This window comes from Lepus europaeus, chromosome 11, assembly GCF_033115175.1.
Source record: "Lepus europaeus isolate LE1 chromosome 11, mLepTim1.pri, whole genome shotgun sequence".
In the NCBI taxonomy this organism is placed as follows: domain Eukaryota; kingdom Metazoa; phylum Chordata; class Mammalia; order Lagomorpha; family Leporidae; genus Lepus; species Lepus europaeus.
In genome coordinates, this window is record NC_084837.1 from 78,152,097 (window position 1) to 78,177,376 (window position 25,280).

General features: G+C 36.7%; 1 protein-coding gene across 9 annotated transcripts in view; it reads right to left on the bottom strand.

The window, feature by feature from the left end:
* Positions 1 to 25,280, bottom strand: part of ZNF280D (zinc finger protein 280D) — a 120,322-nt gene that overhangs the window by 20,538 nt on the left and 74,504 nt on the right. For 7 of the 9 annotated variants that reach the window (XR_009867320.1, XM_062205980.1, XM_062205978.1 and 4 more), the window contains 4 exons: positions 25,052 to 25,192; positions 15,360 to 15,419; positions 9,745 to 9,863; positions 9,560 to 9,596 (listed from right to left, as the gene is read on the bottom strand). Coding sequence is in view for 8 of the 9 variants with exons in the window: in XM_062205980.1 (XP_062061964.1) it covers positions 9,560 to 9,596; positions 9,745 to 9,863; positions 15,360 to 15,419; positions 25,052 to 25,192 (357 nt within the window). In the remaining variant the exon portion in view is untranslated. Of the gene's footprint in view, positions 1 to 8,444; positions 8,969 to 9,559; positions 9,597 to 9,744; positions 9,864 to 15,359; positions 15,420 to 25,051; positions 25,193 to 25,280 lie in introns of those variants that run through there. The other 2 variants (XM_062205983.1, XM_062205987.1) reach the window with 2 other exon arrangements.

The window sequence follows — 25,280 nt, forward strand, 5'->3', positions numbered from 1 at the left end:
CCTCTCCTGGTATCCCACGTGGGTGCAGGGCCCAAGGACCTGGACCATCCTCCACTGCACTCCCTGGCCACAGCAGAGAGCTGGCCTGGAAGAGGGGCAACCGGGACAGAATCCGGTGCCCCGACCGGGACTAGAACCTGGTGTGCCGGCGCCGCTAGGCAGAGGATTAGCCTATTGAGCCATGGCGCCGGCCCTTAGCCATTCTTAAATTTCACTTCAGCACTCTTTAAATTGGGGGGACTTTAAAAAGTACAATACACATATTTTTATCCATAAAACATATTTACATTTCTTTTAACTCTTCAAAGCAAATATTATCTTCAACACCACTTCACAGATGAAGAAACTAAGCTAACGTTTCCATCGTGAGCCACCTGGGTCCTGATCTGTGTTATTTTGAGTCTAGTTAACACCCTTTTCAATGTACCTAGAACAAATGTGGAAGTCACTCAAATAACTCAGCTTTTAAAAATCACTTCAAATTAGCCGGCGCCGCGGCTCAGTAGGCTAATCCTCTGCTTTGCGGCACCGGCACACCGGTTCTAGTCCCGGTCGGGGCACCGGATTCTGTCCCGGTTGCCGCTCTTCCAGGCCAGCTCTCTGCTGTGGCCAGGGAGTGCAGTGGACGATGGCCCAAGTCCTTGGGCCCTGCACCCCCTGGGAGACCAGGGTAAGCACCTGGCTCCTGCCATCGGAACAGCGCGGTGCGCCGGCCGCAGCACGCCAGCCGCGGCGGCCATTGGAGGGTGAACCAACGGCAAAGGAAGACCTTTCTCTCTGTCTCCCTCTACTGTCCACTCTGCCTGTCCAAAAAAAAAAAAATCACTTCAAATTGTGGCCCTCAGGACATCTGATACAAGCAATGAACCAGAGAAATGGATAAGTAGCCTAGTTTTCCAAACTTAAATAATCATGTATTCACCACAGATTCTTATTCTCTGCAAATGAGCTAGAGGGAATCATCTTTTGAGCATCAAATTTTTGTCATAAAAAAAAAAAAAAAACCCCTCGGAAAACTTAAAGCCTTAACTCTATTCTGCCATATTAACCTAGCCAATTAGAATACCATAGAACAGAGAGGAGGAAGAAAATGGATATAAGGGGAATCAGAAAAGAACAAATTTCATGACTGAATTATAGTTATATCTAACATTTGAGAAGGGCAAATTATTTTTAATCATTTCAAATTTCTACAAAAGAAACAGCTACATGACTACTGCTAACTCGTACAACTATACAGTTTCATAAGAGTAGTAGTATTAGACAAGTAGCCAAGATTTCTGGAAATGAGTATCTGGGAACAAAATATCTTCTGTCATCAGGAAGTAGCAATAACTACAACAGTACAGGCAGTAACAGCTGGAGCAGCAGTAACAGCAGTGGCAGAACTGGCAGCAGCGGCAACAAAGATGTCCAATTACTGAGTGCCTAGTTTCTGTCAGACCAATGTCAAATAGTTTTAATATTTAAATTTACACAAGGGGCCGGCGCTGTGGCACAGAGGGTTAACGGCCTGGCCTAGAGTACCAACATCCCATATGAGTGCCGGTTCTAGTCCCAGCTGCTCCACTTCCGATCCAGCTCTCTGCTTTGGCCTGGGAAAGCAGTAGAAGATGGCCCAAGTCCTTGGGCCTCTGCACCCACGTGGGAGACCCGGAAGAAGCTCCTGGCTCTGGATCGGCTCAGCTCCAGCCATTGCGGCTATCTGGGGAGTGAACCATCGGATGGAGGACCTCTCTCTCTCTCTTTCTCTCTCTCTCTCTCTTTCGCTCTGCCTCTCCTAAATAAATAAATCTTAAAAAAATAAATTTATCTGTATTACTTAACAATTATTCAGAAAGCAATGACTACAGATTTTTCAAGAAAGAGAAAGCTGAGGCTTAAAAAGCAATTTATTCAAGGATATAGATGTAAACAGATACAAAACTAGGATTTAAACTTTGGTCTACCTGGTTTCAAAGCTGCTCTCCTGGGGCAGGAGTTTGGCATGCAGTGGTTAACACGCTGCTTGGGATTGCCCACATTCCACACTGGAGTGACTGGGTTTGAGTCCCAGCTTCACTCTAGGTTCGTTTCCTAATGCATACCTTTGGAGGCAACAGGTGATGACTTAAGTATTTGGGTCCATGCCACCCACATAAGAGCGCTGAATTGAGTTCCTAGCTCCAGGCTTCCACTTGGTCCAGCCTGTTGCAGGCATTTCGGGAATGAATCAGTGGATAGGATTGCTAAAAAACTGCACTCCTTTCATAACTCCATACTTCACAAAAGTATTCATAAATATATATTTTCCAGTGTGGCAGATTAAAAATAGCAGGGTCCTATATTTCAATAAATGATGCAGAAAAGGAGAGGCACTGTAGCCTCTCCAGGTATGTAGATGACAGTAAGCATTTCCAGTTGGACAAATACTAAAGCAGAATGAGACCACACAGGTATGTCAAAATCAGAGATATGGGTTAAAAATAAGATGAACCATAAAGTGACCAAGTATCATGTAGTATTACTTAGGGGAAAATACTGATACTACATACAAAAGACAGTTAAAATTAAAATGAACCTCAGAGTATTCAGAGACATTCTAATAAGTAAGCTTAGTGACCTGTAAACCCCCAAAATCTAATGGTATGACTAATATGTGCAGCAACAGCATTTCTTAAAAAAGATATACTAGGATAGGATAGTTAACAGATGTGATTTGTGAAAATGTATGGTAAGGTTAAAATAAAAACAGATTGAAGATCAGGGTAATTCCATCTGAATAAAATGTAGGCAGAAATAAAATGAAGAGAATGACAATAGAAACAATGATAACTTTATGCCTGCATGTGGTTCCTACATGCTAAGCACTTTCTACACATTATTAATATTATATATATATCAATATGGTATATAATATGTTAATATGCATCATATATACATTAACTCCTTTAATTACCTCATTACTTCATGGAGTAGATACTTTTGTTAGTTATCTGTATTTTACAAACAAGGAATTGGGGCACAGAGGTCAGGTAACCTACTCTGAGTCACACACATTTAGTAAGCAAAAGGGCAGGAACTCCAAAAGAAGCAATCAACTGCAGAATTTATGTTCTTTAATCACTATACCACACTATCCCTTTAAGGGTTTCAAAGGACTGAATGTACAGCTGGGTATCAAGTCTCTTAATCTTATTATTAAGGAATACCTCCTGAAGCTATTAAGAAGCAAGTAAAACTTGAAATGAAAACCTTGATAGATAATAAAAGGCTAGAAATAGTAATAGTCAAGACAGGTAGGTAGTAGATTAATAAGCTAAGCAAAAGGCATTACAGAGAGAAGCTGGAAATAATTGATATTCTTAAGCTCCTTAGTGTGAAATCATATTAGATAGCCATACTGTCCAACAAAATATCCTTTGCTGCTATAATCAGAAACACAACAGGCTAATAACTAATCTTTGTTATATATTGCTTACATTTTTATTTTTATAAGCATAATAATGATGATATTTTCCTGACAATTTTTTAAAATATGAAAAAGTTCTTGTTAGCATCTACTAATAAACAATATCTTAGAAATGATTCATGAACATGAATGAAATGCTGAGTTCTTCCTACTCAATAGTCTACACAACTATTTTTTTTAACTCCCAACCAAGAAAATCAAAGAATGGTTAAGTCCAGATCAGCATTCTACACATTACTTTATGGAAATTAATGTCAAGGAACACTAAGTGCTGAAGGAAAAATATTCCAAGATAAAATAAATATTCTCTTAGAAGTTCATATATCCCAGATAGCATGAAAAAACTCATTAATCTATTTATACTTACAGTTCCAAAATGTATTTGCTTAAAGAATCTTTTTCTCCCAGACTCTTTATATATTTAAGGACATTAGTTCTACAGTACAGAATCTGGAAACCACTGACTTTGTTACCTTCTTTTACAAAAATGCAAGACAATTACTGTGACAACAGAGTTTAATGTGCCTAACAGTTATGTGGGAATTTAATTTTCTCAGTGGTTCCTGTTTTTGCTATGGGGTCCATTCTGATTTCATCTTCTCATAAGAATAAACTATGACATCTAGGGGTAACCATTATTAAATAACAGAACCCCAGATCCAAGTGAGCACCTGCATTTTACAAACAGGGTAACTCCCCGGTTTTCCTTCTACATCACTGATGAAATATTCCTAGCTTCCTATCTTCTTAAGTTCTTTATGTCAGATTCCTCAGAGCTCTCCCTCTCTACTGTGTCACTTTGAGATCCCATGTACTCTTATGATTTTTTAATTTTTAGTGTGATGATTATAGATTCACATAGTTGTAAGAAATAATGGGGGGTCTTTCAAATGTGTATTATGAAAAAAAACTCAACATGGATTTCAATTTCTCACCAAAATAAACTCATCTTTTAATTCCTTTTTTCTACGAGTTTAAGTACCCTCATACAGTGAGAGCCCATGCATTCTTTGCCCAGTCTCCCTCAAAGATAGCCTCTTGCAAAATTACATCACCTTAGAACCTGAACATTATTAGTGATATTATACACTTCCTCAATTCTACTTATATTCATTCTCATGACATCTTAAAATATTAAATAATACACCAGAACACGTCTGCTAAACTCACTCCAGCTGATGACTGACATCTCTCCTTGGATACCTAACAGTTATCTCAAACTAAAACATGTCTGAAATCAAGCCGTCTTCCCTCCAAATCTACTTCTCCCATAGTCTTCTCTATCTTAGTCAATATCAGTACTCTTACTGGTTGCTCAGACTATTAATTGCAGAGTCATCCTCAGTACTTTCTCTCACATCTCACATTCCAACCACCAACAAATTCAAACAAAAGCAAATCTTTTATCATCTACATTGCTAGCGTCCTAGCTTCAGCCACAAATCTCCTATCCAGGTTACTACAACTGCCTCCTAATTGATTTCCCTGATTCCATCCTTCAATCTCAAAGCAACAGCCAGAGGTGACCCATACACTTTTCAATTACTTAACTTTCCTATTTTGTTATTTATTGAGATACCTTATATTCAATTCAGCTTTTTCTAATGAATTTTCATGGTAAATGCAAGAATACTTTTAATGGTTAATACGGTTTTATTATCTTCCTTAATATTAACTTAATCAAAGATAGAATTACAGAGAGAAGGAGAGACTAATTTTCCATTTGCTGGTTCACTCCCCAAATGCCTGCAATGACTGGGGCTAAGCCAGATTAAAGCCAGCAGCCAGAAACTCCATCTGGGTCTCCCATGTGGGTGGCAGGGGCCCAAAACGTGGGCCATCTTCTGTTGCTTTCCCAGGTATATTAGCAGGGAGTTGAATCGGAAGTGGAGCAGCCAGGACTTGAACCAGCACCTATATGGTATACCAGCATTGCAGGCAGCAGGTGCGCCACAATACAGGCCCCAGGCAGTAAGGACTTAACCACATGATCCACGGTACTTCACAGGCCCCATCTCCTACCATTCTTCCTCTTACTTCACTGCAGTCAAATCAGACTCTTTTGAGTTCCCAACTGGTGGGATTTTTCCTCCCAGGAATGCTTTATTGATAAATGAAAGTGGCTCACTTCCTGAATTCTTCCATGTCTTTACTCCAATGTCGTCTTGGTGATACTCAAAGAATTTAAAATAGTAGCCTCCACACTCCCACCTCATACTTCTTTACTTCCCTTACTTTTTCACTTTTCCACAAAATACTAATCACCAACTAAAACATTATATATCTCATTTACTTTTTATTGTGTCTTTTATCACTAAAATGTAAATACCAAAAAGGGACAGATTTCAGTCTGTTTTTCAAGCAAACAGAACAGTGCCTTGCATAAAGTAGATGCTCACTAAATAGATGAGACACAAAGAAGCAAGGTGTTTTGTCAAAACATGACAAAAACTGGTAAAGAATCCAAGTCTTTGTAGTTTAAGAGTCATTTTTCAGAGAATGATGAAAGACTCAAACAAAAAACAATTACTTTATATTCAACAGTAATTAAAAAGTATGCTTGCATGAAACAGCTATTTCCGACCAGGTGAATAAACCATTTAGAATAACTTCACGGAGCCAGCATTGTGGCAGAGGGTAAAGCCACAGCCTGTGATGCCAGCAACCCATATGCACACCAGTTCACGTCCCAACTGCTCCATTTCCAATCCACTCCCTGCTAATGGCCTGGGAAAAGCAGTGGAAGACAGCCCAAGTATGTGGGCCTCTGCTACACAAGTATGAGACCTGAAAGAAGCTCCTGGCTTCAGCCTGGCCCAGCACAGGCCATTGCTGCCATCTGGAAAGTGAAGCAGAGGTTGGAAGATCTGTCTTTCCCTCTCTCTGTTGCTCTTTCAAAATAAATAAATAAAACTTTAAAAAAAAAAAGAATAATTCCATGATAAAGAGAGATTAAAGTTAAAAGTAATTAGCATCAAACTGAAATTCAAAGAACCGCCTATAAGAAGCTGGCTCCAGACTGACTAGCTTAAGTGTGTTACTTAAATACATTTTTTAAAAAAAATGAAATTACAGATGATAGAACTTTAAGAGTTTATACTTGAGGCAGGCATTGTGGAGCAGTGGGTTAAGCTACCACTTGTGAGGCAGGCATCCCATATAAGTTTTGAGGTTTAAGTCCCAGTTGCCCCAATTCCAATCCAGCTCCCAACTAATGAGCCTTGGGAAAAGCAATGGAAGATGGACCAAGTCCATTTGGCTCCCTGCCACCCACATGAGAATTCTAGAAGAAGCTCCTAGTTCCTGGCTTCAGTCTGATACAGCCCTGACCATTGCAGCCATCTGGGGAGTGAACCAGCAGACAGATGATCTCTGTTTCTCCAATCTTTCTATAGCTCCAACTTTCAAATAAATCAATCAATCTTAAAAAAAAAAAGAAAGAAAGAAAGAAAGAGGCCGGCACTGTGGTGCCAGCATCCCATATGGGTGCTGGTTTGAGTCCCGGCTGCTCCACTTCCGATACAGCTCTATGCTATGGCATGGGAAAGCAGTAGAAGATGGCCCAAGCCCTTGGGCCCTTGCACCCACGTGGGAGACCCAGAGGAAGCCCCTGGCTCCTGGCTTCGGAACAGCGCAGCTCTGGCCATTGCAGCCAAATGGGGAGTGAACCAACAGACCTCTTTCTCTGCCTTTCCTTCTTTCTCTGTGCTACTCTTTCAAATAAATAAATAAATCTTTAAAAAAAAAAAAAAGAAAGAAAAAGAAAGTTGAATCCTATGAAAGAACACAAAACAGTAATCCTACGAGTCTTCTATTTTTAAAGTATGATCAAGGGAAAGTAAGTATCTGTAAATAATCAGAGAACATTAAAAATGAAAAGAAGTTGTTCTTTCTGGGAAAAAACTGACAAAAATTACTAGAGACAAAGGAGGAAATAAAGACTAGTATATGACAATGCCTACCCACTACTGGGAATTTTGGAGATTTTGGAAAATCTTTCATCTATTGTATAAATCAGTTCAGAAATTTATAACTAATGGATTCCAATTTTTTAATTATTTGTAAGGAATGAATTACATAAGTGATCATCTAAACTGGTTTTGAATCTGTTCCAAAGTACAAATGAAGAGTTTTGATTTTAATGTAAAAAAAGGACTCATAATTTCAGAGCCTGCCTATCTTTATAGCTACTCAGATCAAAAAGGTACTTTTCTAGTCTTTCAAATTCAAAAAATTAGTATACCATAACCTTTCAGTGTGCTAGAGGAAGAAAATACAAGTAGACATAGTTCTCAGTCTGCAGGTTAGGTAACAAAGCTTGTATATAGCAGTTAAAGCAATGGTCCAATTTATAAGATAAAACCTGCAGCTTTTATATGAAATTACTCATTAGCAAAAAATTCCTGAGGCATTTAAGCAAAATAATTTTTTATTAAAAGAGGATAGTAGAACCAAAACTGTTTAGTAGATCCATATTTAATGTAACTAAAATAAACAAATGTCAAATTTAAAATATAGAGGAAACATATGTATTATTGATTATCATATACAGATTTTTAATATATTACCTTTATCCAAAGGAACTACATTAGTGGTTGAGTAGATATTATGTATAAGATACAAGAATACGTAACTTTCAAACTTGCTTTTAAAATCTCCAAGAAGAGGTTTTGCCAATTCTTTAAACCTTACAACTCACAAATATTAAGGTAATATTAAAAATAAGCCTGAGATAAGACAGATGACAAAATAATGTCTAATGGTCTAAGAAACAGCCAAATTAAAAACCTACAAATAGGAAGCTATAAGAATTTGGTAAAGGAATCTCTTGGAGTTCTTAAACAAACCAATCAAATTTTAATCAAGTTTTAAAGAAGGGACGGAAAAACAGCCATCAATAAATTCAGAGAACATAAAGTTAAGCTATTAAATTAAATCAAAAGTTTTTCTTTAATAGTTTTAAAAACAAAAAATCTGAGCATTGGTATTGTTGAAAAAATTATAGCTAATACTGAGTAATAAATTTTAAATGGCAGTAAAAGTAACATAACTATGGAGACTTGTTATTCCAAAGTCACAAAAATAGCATGGTTTCCCAAACAACCAGAGGTTTTGTTTTCCTTGGACTGTACTCATGCTAGAGAAAGATTTAAGAGCAGCAGCCAAAATCACTAAACTTCAACTTGGATGTTGAAGTACTGATTTGACAGGCTTTCCTTGGTCATAACTGACCCATAAGCTTAAGAGTCAAAGCCACCAGTAGGAAGTGTGCTCAATTTGGTGGGCTTTGAGGCTATCTCTGGCCAAACCAGTGTCAGCCCTATGGGAGGCCAGTCACAATGGAAGGGAGTCTGCCCAAGATCTGATCTCTTGAGGTCACAACCTAGATCAGGTCCCACAGTCAAATTAGTCAAATTCCTTGGAAAGAGAGAACTGGCATCAGTTGTGTCCATCGAAGGGGGACACTGTCCAGGTGTACCCTGGATATTTTTTGAAATCTCTGGGCTGCTTCTGCATCTGAAAAATAAGAAAAATAGCACAATGACAGACACGAATGAGGAAAAAGCCATTCAACTGGCCTAAAAACTAAGACATAAGAAATTAAGAAAGCAGACAAAACAGACAAAAAGACAAACAGCCATATAAGTTGGAATGTATTATTCTGAAGGTAAGTACAACAGAGAAAAACATATATTATTTTAAGCAAAGAAAGAAAAGTCTATAGCAACAAAGGTTATTTTTTAGAGAGAGACAACTGGAAGAAAAATTTATGTTAAGATATGACAACCTGACACAAAGATAAGGTGGAATAAGTATCTAGACCCATTTGAAAGCTGAAAAGAGCTGAATATGAGAGCTAGTGTTAGAAACTTGGCTGCTTAACTGCCTTTGTTTAAGAAAACATCTCAGAACTTTGAACTTAGGAAATTCCAACTTGTCTTGCACCAGGTCATGAGCTCCAAAGAGCAGGAACCTATTTCAACAAGCAGCTTTAGAGAAAAAAATAAAATACTTTAATATTTTCCATTCCTATTCATGATAACATTTAAAATTCAATAATGCTGAATTCCATCAAAGTAAAATGCACTGAATAAAAATTAAACTTACTCAGAAAGATGTTCAGAAGTTGGGATACAAACAGAAACTGAAATTAGAAGAAAAGTTTTACATTTACAACAGCATATGAAATATGAAGACAGAGAATAATGATTTAGTAAAGAGTTCATATCATGACTGACCAAAAATATTCTAATAAATATCAAAAGTTCAAAACAGCAGTTACATATACGTACCTTTCCCTATTACAACTTGGCAAGTATGAGCTTCATGTTGACATAAGTGTGTAGCCATATTATCTAAGTCAGAAACGTCACTTGGAAAATCACAATTAAGGCACACTACAGTAATGCCCCTATAAGAATAGCATAAAAGAAAAGGACATTATAATTAATGAAAACTTAAATACACATATAGTAATTACTTTTCCATGAGTTTCATTTTGTTAAGATTTATTTATTAATTTATTTGAAAGGCATAATGACATAAAAAGTGGGAAAGACAGAGAGAGAGAGAGACTATCCATGTGCTGGTTCATTCCCAAATGCCCACAAAAGACAGAGCTGTGGCAGGCTGAAGCTAGGAGACAGAAATTCCACTGGGGTCTCCCTTGCAAGTAGCAGGAACTCAAGCACTGGGCCATAATCCATTGCCTCTTACGTGAATTAGCAGGAAGCTGGATTGGAAACAGGCAGAACCTGATACCAGACACTCTCATATGGGATCCAAGCATCTCAAATAGTAACTTAGCCTACTGCATCACAACACCCACCCCCATAATTTGGTTTTTGTGTCATAACTACAACTTTCAATTTCCATTTTATAAATTTGAAATGGTTGAAAACTATTAACTTAATGAACATCATCATATACTAATTAAAGGTTCTCCTAAAAGTGATTATTAAAAGTACTATATTTCTAGATGGAAATTATAAATTAAACTTAAATGCTTAAGTTAAAATTTTAAATATTTAGCTTAAGTAAGTATCTTTAGTCTTTTGTATCTATCAAAAATCTGCCCTCACAAACATTAAGGAGTCTCATTGGAAAAAGGGGGGCTATAAGCCTATTCTACTGGACTTAGTTAGTTGAAGAACTCGTAGAATGCTCAACTTCCCTCAACAGGCATTTGTAACTGGGATACATAGTCAAATTTCTTGAGCTGAGAAATGTGGGAGGCTGGGAATATTATGTGTGGATCATTAATAGAGAAAATTGGACTGCCAAGAGACAGGAGAAAGAAACTCAAGTCCAGAGAAAAGTAAGATAATATTATGTTGCTTCAGCAGGCCAAACTAGAAAGACCTCATGTTGATTCCTGATGATTTTCTGTTTGCTTTAATTATTCCATCTGTCCTCCACACAGAAATCCATGAGATTCTTTGGCTTCCCTCTAACAAATAATAAATTAACTTCTTAATAAATTATGAATCATTTTGCTTGAGTGAAAAAAAATTGTGAAATGTGGTCACTGTTATTGTCAGTTTATTAATAAAGCATAAATATATTTCAGTTCATCACATAGTAAAAATTTAAGTGTTTCACTAGTCTACAAATAGTATACATTAGATTGACTTCTCTCCTGAAGCACTCTAGTCTAACCACACACTGTATTTTACACCTAGATGTCATTCTGACACAACAACACTGACCATCATAAAATTAAAATCATGTATTTTTGTCCTATAATTAGCTCCTCTTGACTGGCTTTCCTGATGATGCCATTTCTTCGCACACTAAAGCTCTGACTCTCTTCTTCCTTAAAATATATGTCAAATATTTTATAATATTAATAATTCATTACTTGATTTATGCCAGGTTGATTTTAGACATATTATCTCATCCAAATCTTGTAACATCCAAAAAGGTTAGGTTCTATAATTATCACCTCTTTATAATAAGTTAGCTTAGTAATCTACCAAGGTCATTAAGCTGGCAAAAGTCAGAACCAGGTTTGAAACACAGCTCTTTGGAGGTCTCCTCTTTGCTGCTGCAGCAGAAGTTTCTGACTTCAATAAATCCTGCTTTGCTAAAAAGAAAAAAAAAAAGGAGGAGGAGGAGGGGAAAGAAGAAAAAAGAAGAGGAGAGGAGAGGAGAGAGGAAAAAGGAAAGAGGAAAAAGGAAAAAAGGAAAGGAAAGAAAAAAAGAAATAGAGCTCTTTGATTCCAGTGCCCATATTACATCATAGTTATGTACAGTGACATCACATTTATGATGCAATATAATCTAATCACTTTCATAACCACCACAGTAGCTATGCATCCACAACTCACTTTGCACACCCTTGATTTCAACCTTTCTTTAGTATCACCCGATTCTACATAAAATATTAATGGTTCTCCAATATCTTCCAAATGAAGTCCAAAACCATAGATTAATTTTCAATGCTTTCAAATTTAGCTCTGAATTCAAAACTATTGCCCTAGACTCCAATCTTATTTCTATTCTATACAATTCTTGCTCCATCAATTTACTATATGCCTTCTACTTTCCACTTCTGTCCCATCATTTGTGCTCTTTCTTAAAATCAGACTGCCTCTTATATCAGTAGAACCAATAACCATCCTTTAAAGCCCATAAAAATTAACAAGTAACCAGGTACTACAAGCAATCTCCCTCCAACTCTCATTTCACTTATTAATATCTACCGTTATTTATATGCACACCTTATCTCCTATACAATAAACTGTACATTCCTTAATAATCTGTTCAAAAACTGCTTCATCAACGTCCTCTTTATAGGACCTGTTACAACTTGTACAAGATAATGTATAACATAAAACTAAAGAATGAGTATTCTATTTCATCAATTACAAAAATTATTATGGTATAGAATTACAAACATGCTAAGTTCCATTCACAGAAATCACCATTTTTCTTCAATTTTGAGATATATCCAAGTTAAGAGAAAAAGAGCCTAGACTTTCAAAGTCACAAAGTTCATGTAGAAAACAAACATATAACTGACTTTAACAACAGTGAGGTAGAAATCAAATTAAAACCTCATTTTTAGAGTGCAATAAAACTCTTCTCATTCTGGCAAAATCTTTCAGTAAAGACTGAATGTAACATAAACTATTTTTTTGGACTTAGTAAATTATTTAAAGGTAGTGCTAATATATTTCAAAAGCTGAATCATATTTTTCTGTCCTATGAGCTACTGGTCCAACATCATAGATAGGACTTACTTTCTACATCTATCATTTTTATTATATATTCCAACAAATATCTGAGTGCCTCATACGTGCCAGGCACAGTCAAAAAACCAAACCATATATATTGTACTGAGGGGACATGGATAATAAATAAAAAATAAAATAAACAGTATGTTACATGATTTAGAAAAATAAAGCATAACAAAGAGATAGGGAAGACTGGACAGAAGCACTAAGGGGAGAAGATAAAATTTTTATTTATAGTAGTCAAGGAAAAGTGTAAACTTGGCACAGAGTCAATAACTATAACAGCTGTGAGGCATAATTTTATTCCATCTTCCCCTGATTTCATCCCCCTTCTCTCCAAATCCAAAACAAGTATTAGAAAAATTTATCCCTACGGATGAGTTGGTGGAGCAGACACTGCTATTTCAAGGAGCATCAGCAACATGAACAAGATCAACAAAGAGTCCAAAGAAATTGAAATATGATAAAACGCAGTTCAGCAGATTCTGAGTTAAGTATGTACTATAATCAAAGCTAATTACAAATGTCTTTCGAAATATTAATAATTCTTTCTGTGCAGGACGCAAGTTGCACATTTCTCTTGATTTGAAAAAAATATTATGACATTTACACTAACTATAGGAATTTTCAAGTAATTTAAGAAATTTACCTCTAAACCAAAATAGTATTGGTCACTTGACTAGATTATCTTAGGCATCCTTTCAATATTCAAATATCACTGGGGAGTTCACTATTGTTATTTTACAATGTAAATGAATGAAAGCCTCACTTTGACACTACTTATCACACTGCAATAAACTTGGCACTGACTCTTCTGATTTAGGAATATGAATGAAGAGAACTCTGTAATGTTCAGAAGCAATTATCTGAACTTCCAAATTAGGCAACTCAAAATCAGATTAAACAAAAATTTCATAGCAAACCACAGTGAGATATCACTTTACACCCACTCACATGGCTACATTCAAAAAGCAGTACCAGAGTGGCTATTAATCACAGCAGTTAAGATGCCACGTGGGCCACCCTCAACCCGTATCAGAATACTTGGTTTTGAGTCCTGGCCATACCTTGCCCCACTTCCGATCCAGTTTCCTATTAGTGCACACCCTGGTAGGCAGCAGATAATGGCTCACATACTTGAGTCCCTGCCACCTACCTGGGATACCCAGACTGAGTTCCAGGTTCCTGGCTTTAGCCTAGCCCAGTCCTGACTATTGCAGGCATTTGGGGACTGAGCCAGCAGATGGAATATCTATCTCTTTGAAATAAAATGAAAATAAATAAATAAACTTGTTTAACAAACAGTAGCAATGGGAATGTGCAATTAGCCTAGCAGGAAGCTGCATCCCACAATGGGGTGCTTGGGTTCAATTTTTAACTTTGGCTCCTAACTCCAGCACCCTGCCAATGCAGAGCAATGGCAATGGCAATGGCAATGGCAATGGCAATGGCAATGGCTCAAGTAAGTGAATTCCTATCACCCAACTGGGTGACCTGGATTGGATTCCTAGTGCCTTGTTCTTGCCCCAGCTGTTACAGGGATTTTGGAAGTTAACTAGCACATGGGAAGTTTCTGTCTTTCTCTGTCTCTGCCTCTCAAATAAAACTTAAAAAAAAAGTTTTTTAAAGAGACACAAGTGATGGCAAAAATGTGGAGAAACTGAAACCACCATACAGTGCTAATGAGAAGGTAAAATAACAGAGCTAAATTAGAGACTAGTCTTTAGTTCCTCAAAGAACACAGAGTTTTACCATGTAATACAGCAATTCTAGTCCTAACTGTATACCAAAGACAAATAAAAGAAGACATATCTATACTAAAACCTGTACACAAATCATAGTAGCATTATTCATAATGGCCTCAAAATGAAAGCAACCTAAGTGCATAAACTATGGTATCTACATAAAATGAAATGTTACTCAGAAATTTTAAAAAAACTGAAATACTGGTATATGCCACAATATGGATGAATCTTGAAAACATCAGACTAAATGAAAGAAAGCAGTCATAAAAGACCACTTAGTGTATGATTCCACTTATATGAAAGGTCCAGAACAGGCAAATCTACACTGACAGAAAACAAATCAGTGGTTGCTCAGGAATGGACAAAGTTGAAGAGAAATGGAGATGGATGATCATTAATGAGAACAGTTTTGAGTAATGAAAATGTACTAAAATTAACAATGATAACAAGTGCAAAACTCTAAATATACTAAAACTTATTATACACATTAAATGCATAAATTTTAACATACATTAATTATTCCTCAATAAAGTTGTATGTAACGAAAGAAAAAAAAAAAAAAAAACACTGGGGCAGGCCTTTTGCCTGATAGTTAAGATACTGCTTGGTTCAGATGCATCCTATATTAGCATATTGGAGTGCCTAGGTTCGAGTTCCAGCTCCACTCCTGAATCCAACATCCTGCTAATGCATATCCTGGGAGGCAGCAGATGATAGCTCAAGAACTGCCACCCACAAGGGAGACAGATTGAACTCTTAGCTTTGGCCTGGGCCAGCCTCAGCTGTTGCAGGCATCTGGGGAGTTAACCAGGGGTTAGAAGGTCTCTGTCTCTCTTACTTGTCTCTCCCTCTTAAATTAAAAAAAAAAAAAAGTATAAAATAACCATTTTCAATATGAAGAATAAAAAATGATCAACTAGTTACCTGAGTTCTGAATGCTTCTTAAATATACAAAACCTTTTACTTGGACGGTTACTATGAAAGCTGGAGAGACAAAAGAGATTTTAATAATTTTATTATACAGCAAGGCATATTAATTTATAACTATAATTCAAGTCTATACTTAAGTTTCTAGTTTTTAACAGAAAATCATGATATAAATCATAATGTTTGTCATCCCTGTTTAATTCAACTTTTTAAATCTTAGATTCCATTTTATGTATTTGTTTTATGATACTTATTTTCCCAAGCATATTCATAGATGATAAGTATCTTGCTCTTATTTGTATAAAAAGGCAATAAAGTTTAAAAACTATAAATAGCACCAAACCAAATTATATCTATTAAGAGTTGAAAATAATTCTAAATTTTTGTTAATAATATGAATGGTCATCAATAATAATCATCAAGTTTTCAAATACTTTCTAACCTTAAAATATGGATGTGTGTGGGGGGAGAAGACAGAATTCAAATCATCTAGGAAGTAAGCAGTACTTGAGATGCCACTGTTTACCATTCGTAAATTTAAACTTCAGAGCGCTCTTTGCAATTATTAGTAGGGATATTTCAAAAAAAATCAAACAAACTGAAACTCACAAATTAAAACAATCTTCCCCTAAGCACAAGAACAGAAAACCACACACCAAATGTTGTAGCCAATGGTAACAGCTTTTACATACCCTAAATCTGGTAAGGAAAGTTTCCCTGTACTAGAAAGCTAGGATAAGTTTAGCACAGCATTTCTAAAAACAGAGTCACAGTCATGGACTCAAAGCATCAGCATCACCTGAGACCTTAATTAGAAAAGCAAAGCCTCAGAACCCCCCAAACCTATTGAATTAATCTCTGGCAGCACAGTCCTGGAATCTGCTAAACAAGCTTTTTTCTTGGACAAGCTAAAGTCTGAGAAGCAGTAGCCAGCAAACCAAGTCAACAGTTACTCTGACACAAGGTAACCATTACCAGCACAGCATGTATCCACGCAAAAACAAATATTCTTGTTAGCTATACTTAGGTGATTGCTAACAGACATTTCTTCAATCTGAGAGTAACCAGTATTAAAGAGCTTACATATTTGAGATAATATCACAAAAATAAAGTTTCATTAGAAGACAGCATCAGAAGATTGGGAAGCCCTAAAATTATAAGCAAAAATTTACATAAATAACTTTTTCATCAGAATGAGTCCAAGATTTTGTCTAATTCCTAAAAAATATGAACTGAACAAGCTGTTTTAAAAGTGAGATCAAGGGGCTGCTGCTGTGGCATAGTAGGTTAAGTCTCTGTCAGCAACCCATTTGGGCGCCAGTGGGTCCAGGCTGTTCCACTTTCAATCCAGCTCCCTAAAACGGCCTAGGAAAGCCATGGAAGATGGCCCAAGTGTTTGGGCCCCTGCACACATGTGGGACACCAAGAAGAACCTCCTGGCTCCATCCTTCAGATTGGCCCAGCTCAGGCTGTTGGTGCCATTTGGGGAGTGAACTAGCAGATGAAAGACTTATCTCTGACTCTCTCTCTCTCTCTCTGTAATTCTGTCTTTGCAATAAATAAATAAAACTTTTTTAAAAAGTGAGATTTTGAGATTTAAAAGCTCTTTCTATTCAAATAAGGTTTCTGGTTTTTGTTTATTTATCTACTGGTTTGGTTTCAGGTCTTTTCGATGCTTTTCACAACTATCTACAACTTGGTACCATATGATAGCATATTAAAATGTTGGTGCAACATTAAAATTTAGCTGTCTTAATCCAGTTTTAATTTAGAATTTCCTATCCACAAAAAGGAGGGGGCTTACACTATCTCATTATTTAATACACAAACTCCATACTTGTAGTTTTGTGTATTACAGAAATGGAAAAATGGATTCAGAGCTCACAAATAAAAAGTAAAAACTACCTTTCCTTTTCCTATTGGATTTCCATAAAGTTAATAGCAATACAGAAATAAATCTAACAAAAGAGAAAAACAATGTTTTTATTACAATATAGTAGATAGACAATCTTAAGTAATACTTAGGTTTAAAAAACCTTTAAAAAATGACTGGATACATTGCCAAAACCCATTAAGCCATTCTCTATAAACAGGGGAATTTTATTACATATAAACTACATATCAAGAAAACATAGGACAAAACCTCCTTTGACCATATTTTCTCAATAATCTTGAATCCATGCAACTACATTCTAAGAAACAAAAAAGGAACACTTTCTTTAACATTCAACAATACTGATGATATGCTTACTATTTAAGACAAGATACTAGAGGTCGATGGTATGCTAAAAAGATGAAAAGTTGCTGTACCAGACTTCATGGCTTGGGTAACGAAGTAGGGAGACAGAAAGGGTCTGACACACAATAATGTCCAATAAATAGTTGCTAAATGAATATACACATAGTCACAAATAACACAAGATAAAAATCAACAAAAACACATATAAAATTATGTGGTTACATAAAGGAAGCTGTAGGCACATGGAATAGAAGCCAGTCAATAGTTAGGAGTTCATTTTAGTTAAGAAGATTCTTACTGCTTTGCTCCAGGCTAAGCAAAGGACAACTGTGATGATATGTAAGGATTTTCAAGAAAATAAAAGGAGTTGAGGGAACTGAAAAAGTAGGTAAGAATTATATAATGAAAGGTCTTCCACCAGTCTCCAGAAAATGTGAACTTTATCATATCACTGTCAGAAAGTTAAAGGATTTTAGGCCAAAAAATGACTTGACCAGATATGTCTATTCCAGTAGAAGAAAGGATTAGAGATAAAGGGAGAAGGTTAGGAAACAGGCAAAAGAGGAACAATAATGCTATCACAATAATTCAACTGTTCTTCTAATAACTACTACTTAGTGCCCATAAATCAATGTAAATGAACCCAATAAGATTCATTTGAACCCAAGCAGATCTTAAAAAAATATATCTTATCCACTGTATAGGAATAAATTTTTATACCAGCATTATTCCTTGAAAATTAAAAAAAATCATCCTTCAAGGCCTAAAGGCAATGCCATTTATAGAAAAGTTTCCCTTATTTCTTGCTTATTCTTCTTTACATCTTCTCTGTTCTCGCAGGCATTTGTCATATTAATATAGGTAAATATACTTCCCCTATTAAATTGAGAAAAATAAAAGACAAAGGCTTTTGCTCCAATACCTAACAATGACATCTTAGAAATTAACAGCTGTCATTACTTCAATGTCTTCTAAATAAAAATCATTTTGTTAATCATTGTCTTTAATGATCACAATAACCTTTTCAAGAAAAGCAAACTGGAAGCCAGGTTAAGTAACTTTACCCCAAATCATACAGGTAATAAGAGATAAAGCTTGGATTCATATCCATATTTACCAGATTATCTACTATCAGATTACCATACCTATTGGCAAATTGTATCTTTCTGTAGTTACTGAAATGAACATAACTGAAATAAACTCTGATACAAAAGACATATTAGTCATTAACTTTATACTTGTAGAGGAAAAAGTCATCTTATACATCTTTCTAAGGAATAATAGCAATATTAACAATCATTTGCTTTGTTAGATGAATTATATCACTACTTAAAAGCTACAGCAAATAAATTACAATAATTTAAATAATTTTTAAAAAATAATTTAAAAGTTACATATTCTATGATGTTGAAAGTCAAAGAATCCTTCAACTGCTTCAAGATTTTTTCCTATCCTGTTTTAAGATCACTTTTAAGGCCTTTTACAATGACAACAAATAATGACTACCATGTGCAGTTTTTAATGTGCTAGATTTTATGATGAATACCAAGAGCTCCTTCTCAAGGAGACAATGCAGACATAAATAAATATAATAAAAGGTAGACAACATGAATGGTTCATGATTTCAAGAAAGGAATGGTTGTAATGATCAGAAACTTCTAAGAAAGTAAACAGAGAGAATCACAGGGCAACCTAGGAAGTAACAAAGATAAGGAAAAGCCCCTGTATAAAATCAGCATGGGCAGGGCCAGCATTGTGAAGCTACTGCCTGTGAGGCAGGCATCACACAAAAACACCAGTTTGAGTCCCAGCTAATCCCACTTCTGATCCAGCTCCCTGCTAATGCCCCTGGGAAAGCAGTGGAAGATGGCTCAAGTGCTTGGGCTCTTGCTACGATGTGGGAGATCCAAATGAAGCTCCTGGTTCTTGGCTTTAGCCTAGCCCAGCATTGTTCATTGAAGCCATTTGGGTAGTAAAACAGTGGGTGGAAAACCTCTCTAACTCTACCTTTCAAATAAATGAAGAAATCTTAAAAACAATCAGTATGGGAGAAAACTGTACTTTAGTAAAGTTAACAAACTCATGGGGATGGAAATCTTAATGGAAAGGACTGCAGCAGCTATGAAACCAAAAGAAAGTTCAATTGAGAGGCTACAAAGCTGGTTTTGCATGGGATAAAATTAAAGGTATTCAACTTTTGGATAGAATGAAGCTTCAACATATACAGGCCTCAAGTCTGTAATAAAAACTCACAGTAGACACAAATAAGGATATCATTCAATCTAAGTTTTCAAAGACAGTAAGGGAAGAAAGGGCACCACTGAAGCAGGGGTAAAGGACTTACTGACCCTAGAAGAGTAGCAATGGAAGTTATCTGTTCCATATAAGGCTAATAATAAGAGCTGTGTGTGGGTGATGAGGTTGGGACTCACAGGAAATTGAGAAGAGAGTAAGAGAGAAACTGGGGCTAACTGGGAATGTTGTGAGATCAAATGGATAAGAAGATTCTACAGGATGGGGAGAAGCCTATGAAAAACGGGAGAAAGGATAAATGACTCACAGTTTAAGAAGCACAAAATATTTTCCATTTGATCCCCTAAAAATTGAGGACAGAATTAAAGACCTTTTTTGAAAAGCCATGTATTTGGCACAGAGTAAGAGATCAACATTCCATGCGGCAGTCTACAGGGGGGAAGGATGCCTGGGGCCCAGGTTAGAATAAACGCGACGCAATATGGGTTTAGGACACTGCAATAGTTCGCAGGCAGGAAATCTCAGGAAGCCTGATGCACAATGGATCCTGAGTTTCATGAGCTTCAGGAAGCTGGGGACAATGAATATTCCAGTTGTTCTTCCATATTCACAACAAATTATCCCCTGAAAAAGACAGCTTAAAGAGTGTTGGGATGTTAGACAAAACATAATGTTAGACTTTTCTGTCTGTAGATACCAGTCAGTCTAAGGTAAAACTATCTACAAAATAGTTAGAAACAGACAGTTGGATCTCGGGAAAACTAAGATTTGAAATTCTAAGATTTAGAGTTAAAATCTGAAAGTGAAAATGGTTAAGTATCAAGAAAAGAGAATGTAAAGAGTCAAAAAGAGGGGCTGACATTGAGTCATAGTGGGTAAAGCCACCACTTGCAATGCTCCTGGCTCTGGCCTGGCCCAGCCCTGGCCATTGTAATCATTTGGAGAGTGACCAGCAGATGGAAGATTTCTCTGTATCTCCTCTTCTCTCAGAAATTCAAATTTATTTCAAATAAATAAATAAATCTAAAAAAGGAGGAGGAGGAGGAGGAGAAGGAGAAGGAGAAGGACAAAGCGAAGGAGAAAAGAAGAACTGAAGGAAGAAAAGGCAATGAAATAAGTGTAGCCAAAGGGGTCAGCACATTGGTGTAGTAGGTAAAGCCGCCACCTGTAGTGCCGGATCCCATATGGGCACTGGTTCAAGTCTCAGCCACTCTACTTCCGATCCAGCTCTCTGCAATGGCCTGGGAAAGCAGAAGATGGCACAAGTCTTTGGGCACCTGAACCCACATGGGAGTCTTGGAAGAAGCTCCTGGCTCCTGGCTTCTGACTAGCGCAGCTCTGGCTGTTGCGGCCAACTGGGGAGTGAACTAGCAGATGGAAGACCTCTCTCTCTCTCTGTCTCTCTGACTCTCTCTCTCTCTGTGAAACTCTGACTTTCAAATAAATAAATAAATCTTTAAAAAAAAAAAAAGGAGTACCCAAAAAAGAAGAAAAATGATGGAAACAGTTTAACACAGCTTGAGGCAGTTTGAGAAGAGTGGTAACAATGTCAAATATAGACATCATAATAAACATGTGAGATAAATATGACAGACCATCTTTAATGGTGGGGATGACACTCAAAGGCAAAAAATTAATCACAAATGCACTTTTTTACAACCATTTATGGTAAAAAGGAAGAGAACAAATTTTTTAAAAAGGCAGTTAGGGATAAATTTTCCACTTCCTAACAAAATAAAACCAAACTAGAAAATGTTTAAAAGCAGGACAAATCCAAAAGAGAGAAAGAGATGAAGACACAAGTTAACTGAATATGGTCATACTGAAGTAGTGAAGGTAAGAGATAAGGTTAACTTTTGAGACAAGTTTGATCTCTGAGATTAATATCTAAGTGGAGGTAACACCAAAAAATTAGGGGTTGCAAAGTTAATTTTAGGAAAAATTTCAAAATGATTAACATTCAATTGAGTAATTGATAGGTTATGTTTGTAACTAAAAGACCAAAATAAAAACTTTATTGGCTCACTTGGCTAATCCTCCGCCTGTGGCGCCAGCATCCCATGTGGGTGCCAGGTTCTAGTACTGGTTGTTCCTCTTCCACTCCAGCTCTCTGCTGTGGCCCAGGAGGGCAGTGGAGGATGGCCCAAGTGCTTGGGCCCTGCACCTGCATGGGATACCAGGAGGAAGCACCTGGCTCCTGGCTTCAGATCGGTGTAGCTCCAGCCATAGCAGCCATTTGGGGGGTGAACCAACAGAAGGAAGACCTTTCTCTCTGTCTCTCTCTCTCTAACTCTATATGTCAAATAAAAAAAAAAAAATTCAGATAAAGTAAGTCTTTATGCCAGTTAGGATAAACATATCCCCTATTAGAGTTTTAGAGTTTTAAGTCCCAGCTCAAGCTTCCTGCTAATGTGGACCCAAGTGACTGTGTCCCTGCTACCCATGTGGGAGACCTAGATTCAGTTCCAGGCTCTTGGATTCAGTGTGAACCTAGTCTGACCATTGCGGTCATTTAAAGAGTAACAAGCAGATGGGAGCTGTCTCAAAACAAAGCAGTGTTTCCTTAAAAAAAATAGAACTGAATCTAAGTTTATGATTATGAAGTCAGAGTTGGTTGGATCAAACACTGTTTCATAACCTAGAACTGGGAATAGAGAAAGTTCAAATGGGGAAGTCTTTCAACTTTCCCCTTGCCCATTATGCCACATGAGCATTGACTAAAGGTAAAAAAAGATCCTAGGACAAAAACACATCAGCAATCAAAACATGACTCTGATGGTTAAGACTGAGTAAAACTCGATGAGTGTTGCTAGATGAAAAAAAGGAGTGAAAGCCCCTGACCACCATCAGGCAATGGGAATTCAAAATGAATAAAATTTGTATAGGATGACATCACGATGTATCATGGTACGAAAGAAGATTCAAGAGCTCAAAAACTGATGTGAAGTGTTGGGCACGGAAGAAGTCAAAGGATGATGAGGCTGACTGATCATCAAAGAGTAAAAACCGTGAAAGAAGTGCTGAAGCCACAAATGAAGGTTAGAGGATACGTGAGAGCATTTATCTGTCAGTGGTCAGAAAGCAATATAAGAACAGTACTTGGTGCAGCAGTTAAGATGTTGCTTGGGATGCCTGGGCTTGTGTCCCAGCTCTGTGCCTGATCTCAGCTTCCTTTGAATGCAGACCCAGACAGGCAGCAGGTGATGGATGAAGTACTTGGGTCCTTATCACTCACATGTGAGACCCAGATTGAGTTCCTGGCTTCTGACTTCAGCTTGGCCCAATCCTAGCTCTTGTGGGCACTGGGAGGTTGAACAAGTAGATAGGAGATTTCTCTGATTCCCTCTCTCTGTGTCTTTGAAATATCCCATATAGAAGTTACTGGATTTTAGTCATAGCTTCACTGTCAGTTCCAACTTCCTGCTACCACCCAACATGGGAGGCAGAAGGTGATGGCTCAAGTACTCACATCTCTACTCTCAAATGAGAGACCAGGACTGAGTTCCAGGCTCCTGACATTGGCTTGACCCAGGCCCAGCAGCTGCAGGCATTTTGGGCGTGAACCAGTGAATGGGACATCTCTCTTGATTGATCTGTCTCCCTTTTTTTCTCCCTCCCTCAGTTTCTAATAAGCAAAATAAAAACCACAGATAAACAGGGGCTGGCATTGTGATGCAGCAGGTTAAGCTACTGCCTGCAATGCCAGCATCCCATATGGGTGCCAGTTTGAGACCCAGATGCTCCATTTCTGATCCAGCTCCATGCTAATGAACCTAAGAGAACAATGGAAGAGGGCTGCACTCCTGGCTTTGGCCTGACCCTGCCCTGGCTATTCTAGCCATCTTTGTCTCTCCTTATCTCTCTCTAACTTTGCCTTTCAAATTAATAAAAAAATCTCTAAAGATAAACAAATGATGTAATTAAAATAAATATGAAAGTTATTTAAAATAAAAAATTAAGAGGTCATGTTATGATCTGTAAGAAACTGACATAATAATTATACATTAACTCTAGTATATCAATAAATGGGACAACCCAAGTTTTAAGAATTATTTCATATTTTTATTTATTTGAGAGACAAAGACAGAAAGGGAAATCTCCCAACCACTTGTTTACTTCCTAATAACTCCAAAGTCCGGAGCCTGGGGTCGCAGTGACACAGGTACTTGAGCCATTATCTGTTGCCTCCTAGGGTATGATCTTGCAGGAAGCTGGAATCAGGATTGGATCTGGGACTAATCCCAGACATTCAAACATGGGATGCAGGCTTCCTAGTCATTGACTTAATCATTGTGCCAAATGTCCAAAATGTGCCAAAACTTTTTAAAAAGTTTTCATATATTTTACTTTTATTTATTTGAGAGGTGGACAGAGGGAAGGGGAAAAAACGAAGGGACAAAGATAGAGACACAGACAGGGGACAACTTGATTTTGTATAAGCACATCTCTCAGGTTTATTTCTGAATACCTTTGCCTACTTAAAAAAAAAAAAAATCTACCCTAAAGAAATAAAGTATTCCTCTACTGAGATCAAAATGAAAGTAATGTAGGTTCTGAAGTATTACTCTAGCATAGAGTAAATGATAGGTATTCAAATCATCTAAGTTGAATGAATTAATGAAAAAGAATCCAAAAGGAGCACCATGGCTAGAATTGCCTAGCATCTTCACTGAATAGATTCAAGTATAGAAGGCTGTTCAGCTAGCTGGAAAGAAAGACAAATGGACAGAGAGATGGATCATAGAGAAAGAAACAAAGAAAAACAGATCGAATAAAGTTCCTAAAATCAGTGGAAATACTGAGAGGTCTCAAAATGTTTGCTTTGAGGAAGTTAACAGTAATGCTAGTACATGTATTTATTTTGTATATATATTTAAACTTCACAATTTCTAAAGAAAATAATCATTTTGAAATACCCATAAGGAAAAATAAACCCTATAGAAAAACTATTTGCCTAAGAAACCTATCTTAAATTTCATTTGTTTAATTAACTCTTCCTACAATTTTATTCTACTAATTTCTTGATTGGTGTGCCAGAAAATAGTTCCAAGGCAATATCCTAGAAGTTCCTTATGAATAGATCCTTTAGTTCCTTGAAGAGAAAAAACTGCCTTCTAATAGAAAAACTTTATTTTCAAAACAAAAACTTGTTGATGTATAATTTCAATTAGCGATTTACACATTTAACTCATCTTACCTCATCATATGATTTACATAGGCTTTGCTACAGCTAGTGTTGTATCTGCAAAAACTACAGTGGACATATGTAGGAAAATGGTTTGCAAAATCTTTTATTTCGGAACAACATTCAATGCACTTGTGAACGCCCCGACGATACCTTATGGAGACATAAAGAAAATGATAAAAATATATTTTAAAACAAAAGTATTAAGGGAGAACCTTATTAATGTTCTGTTAACTAAATA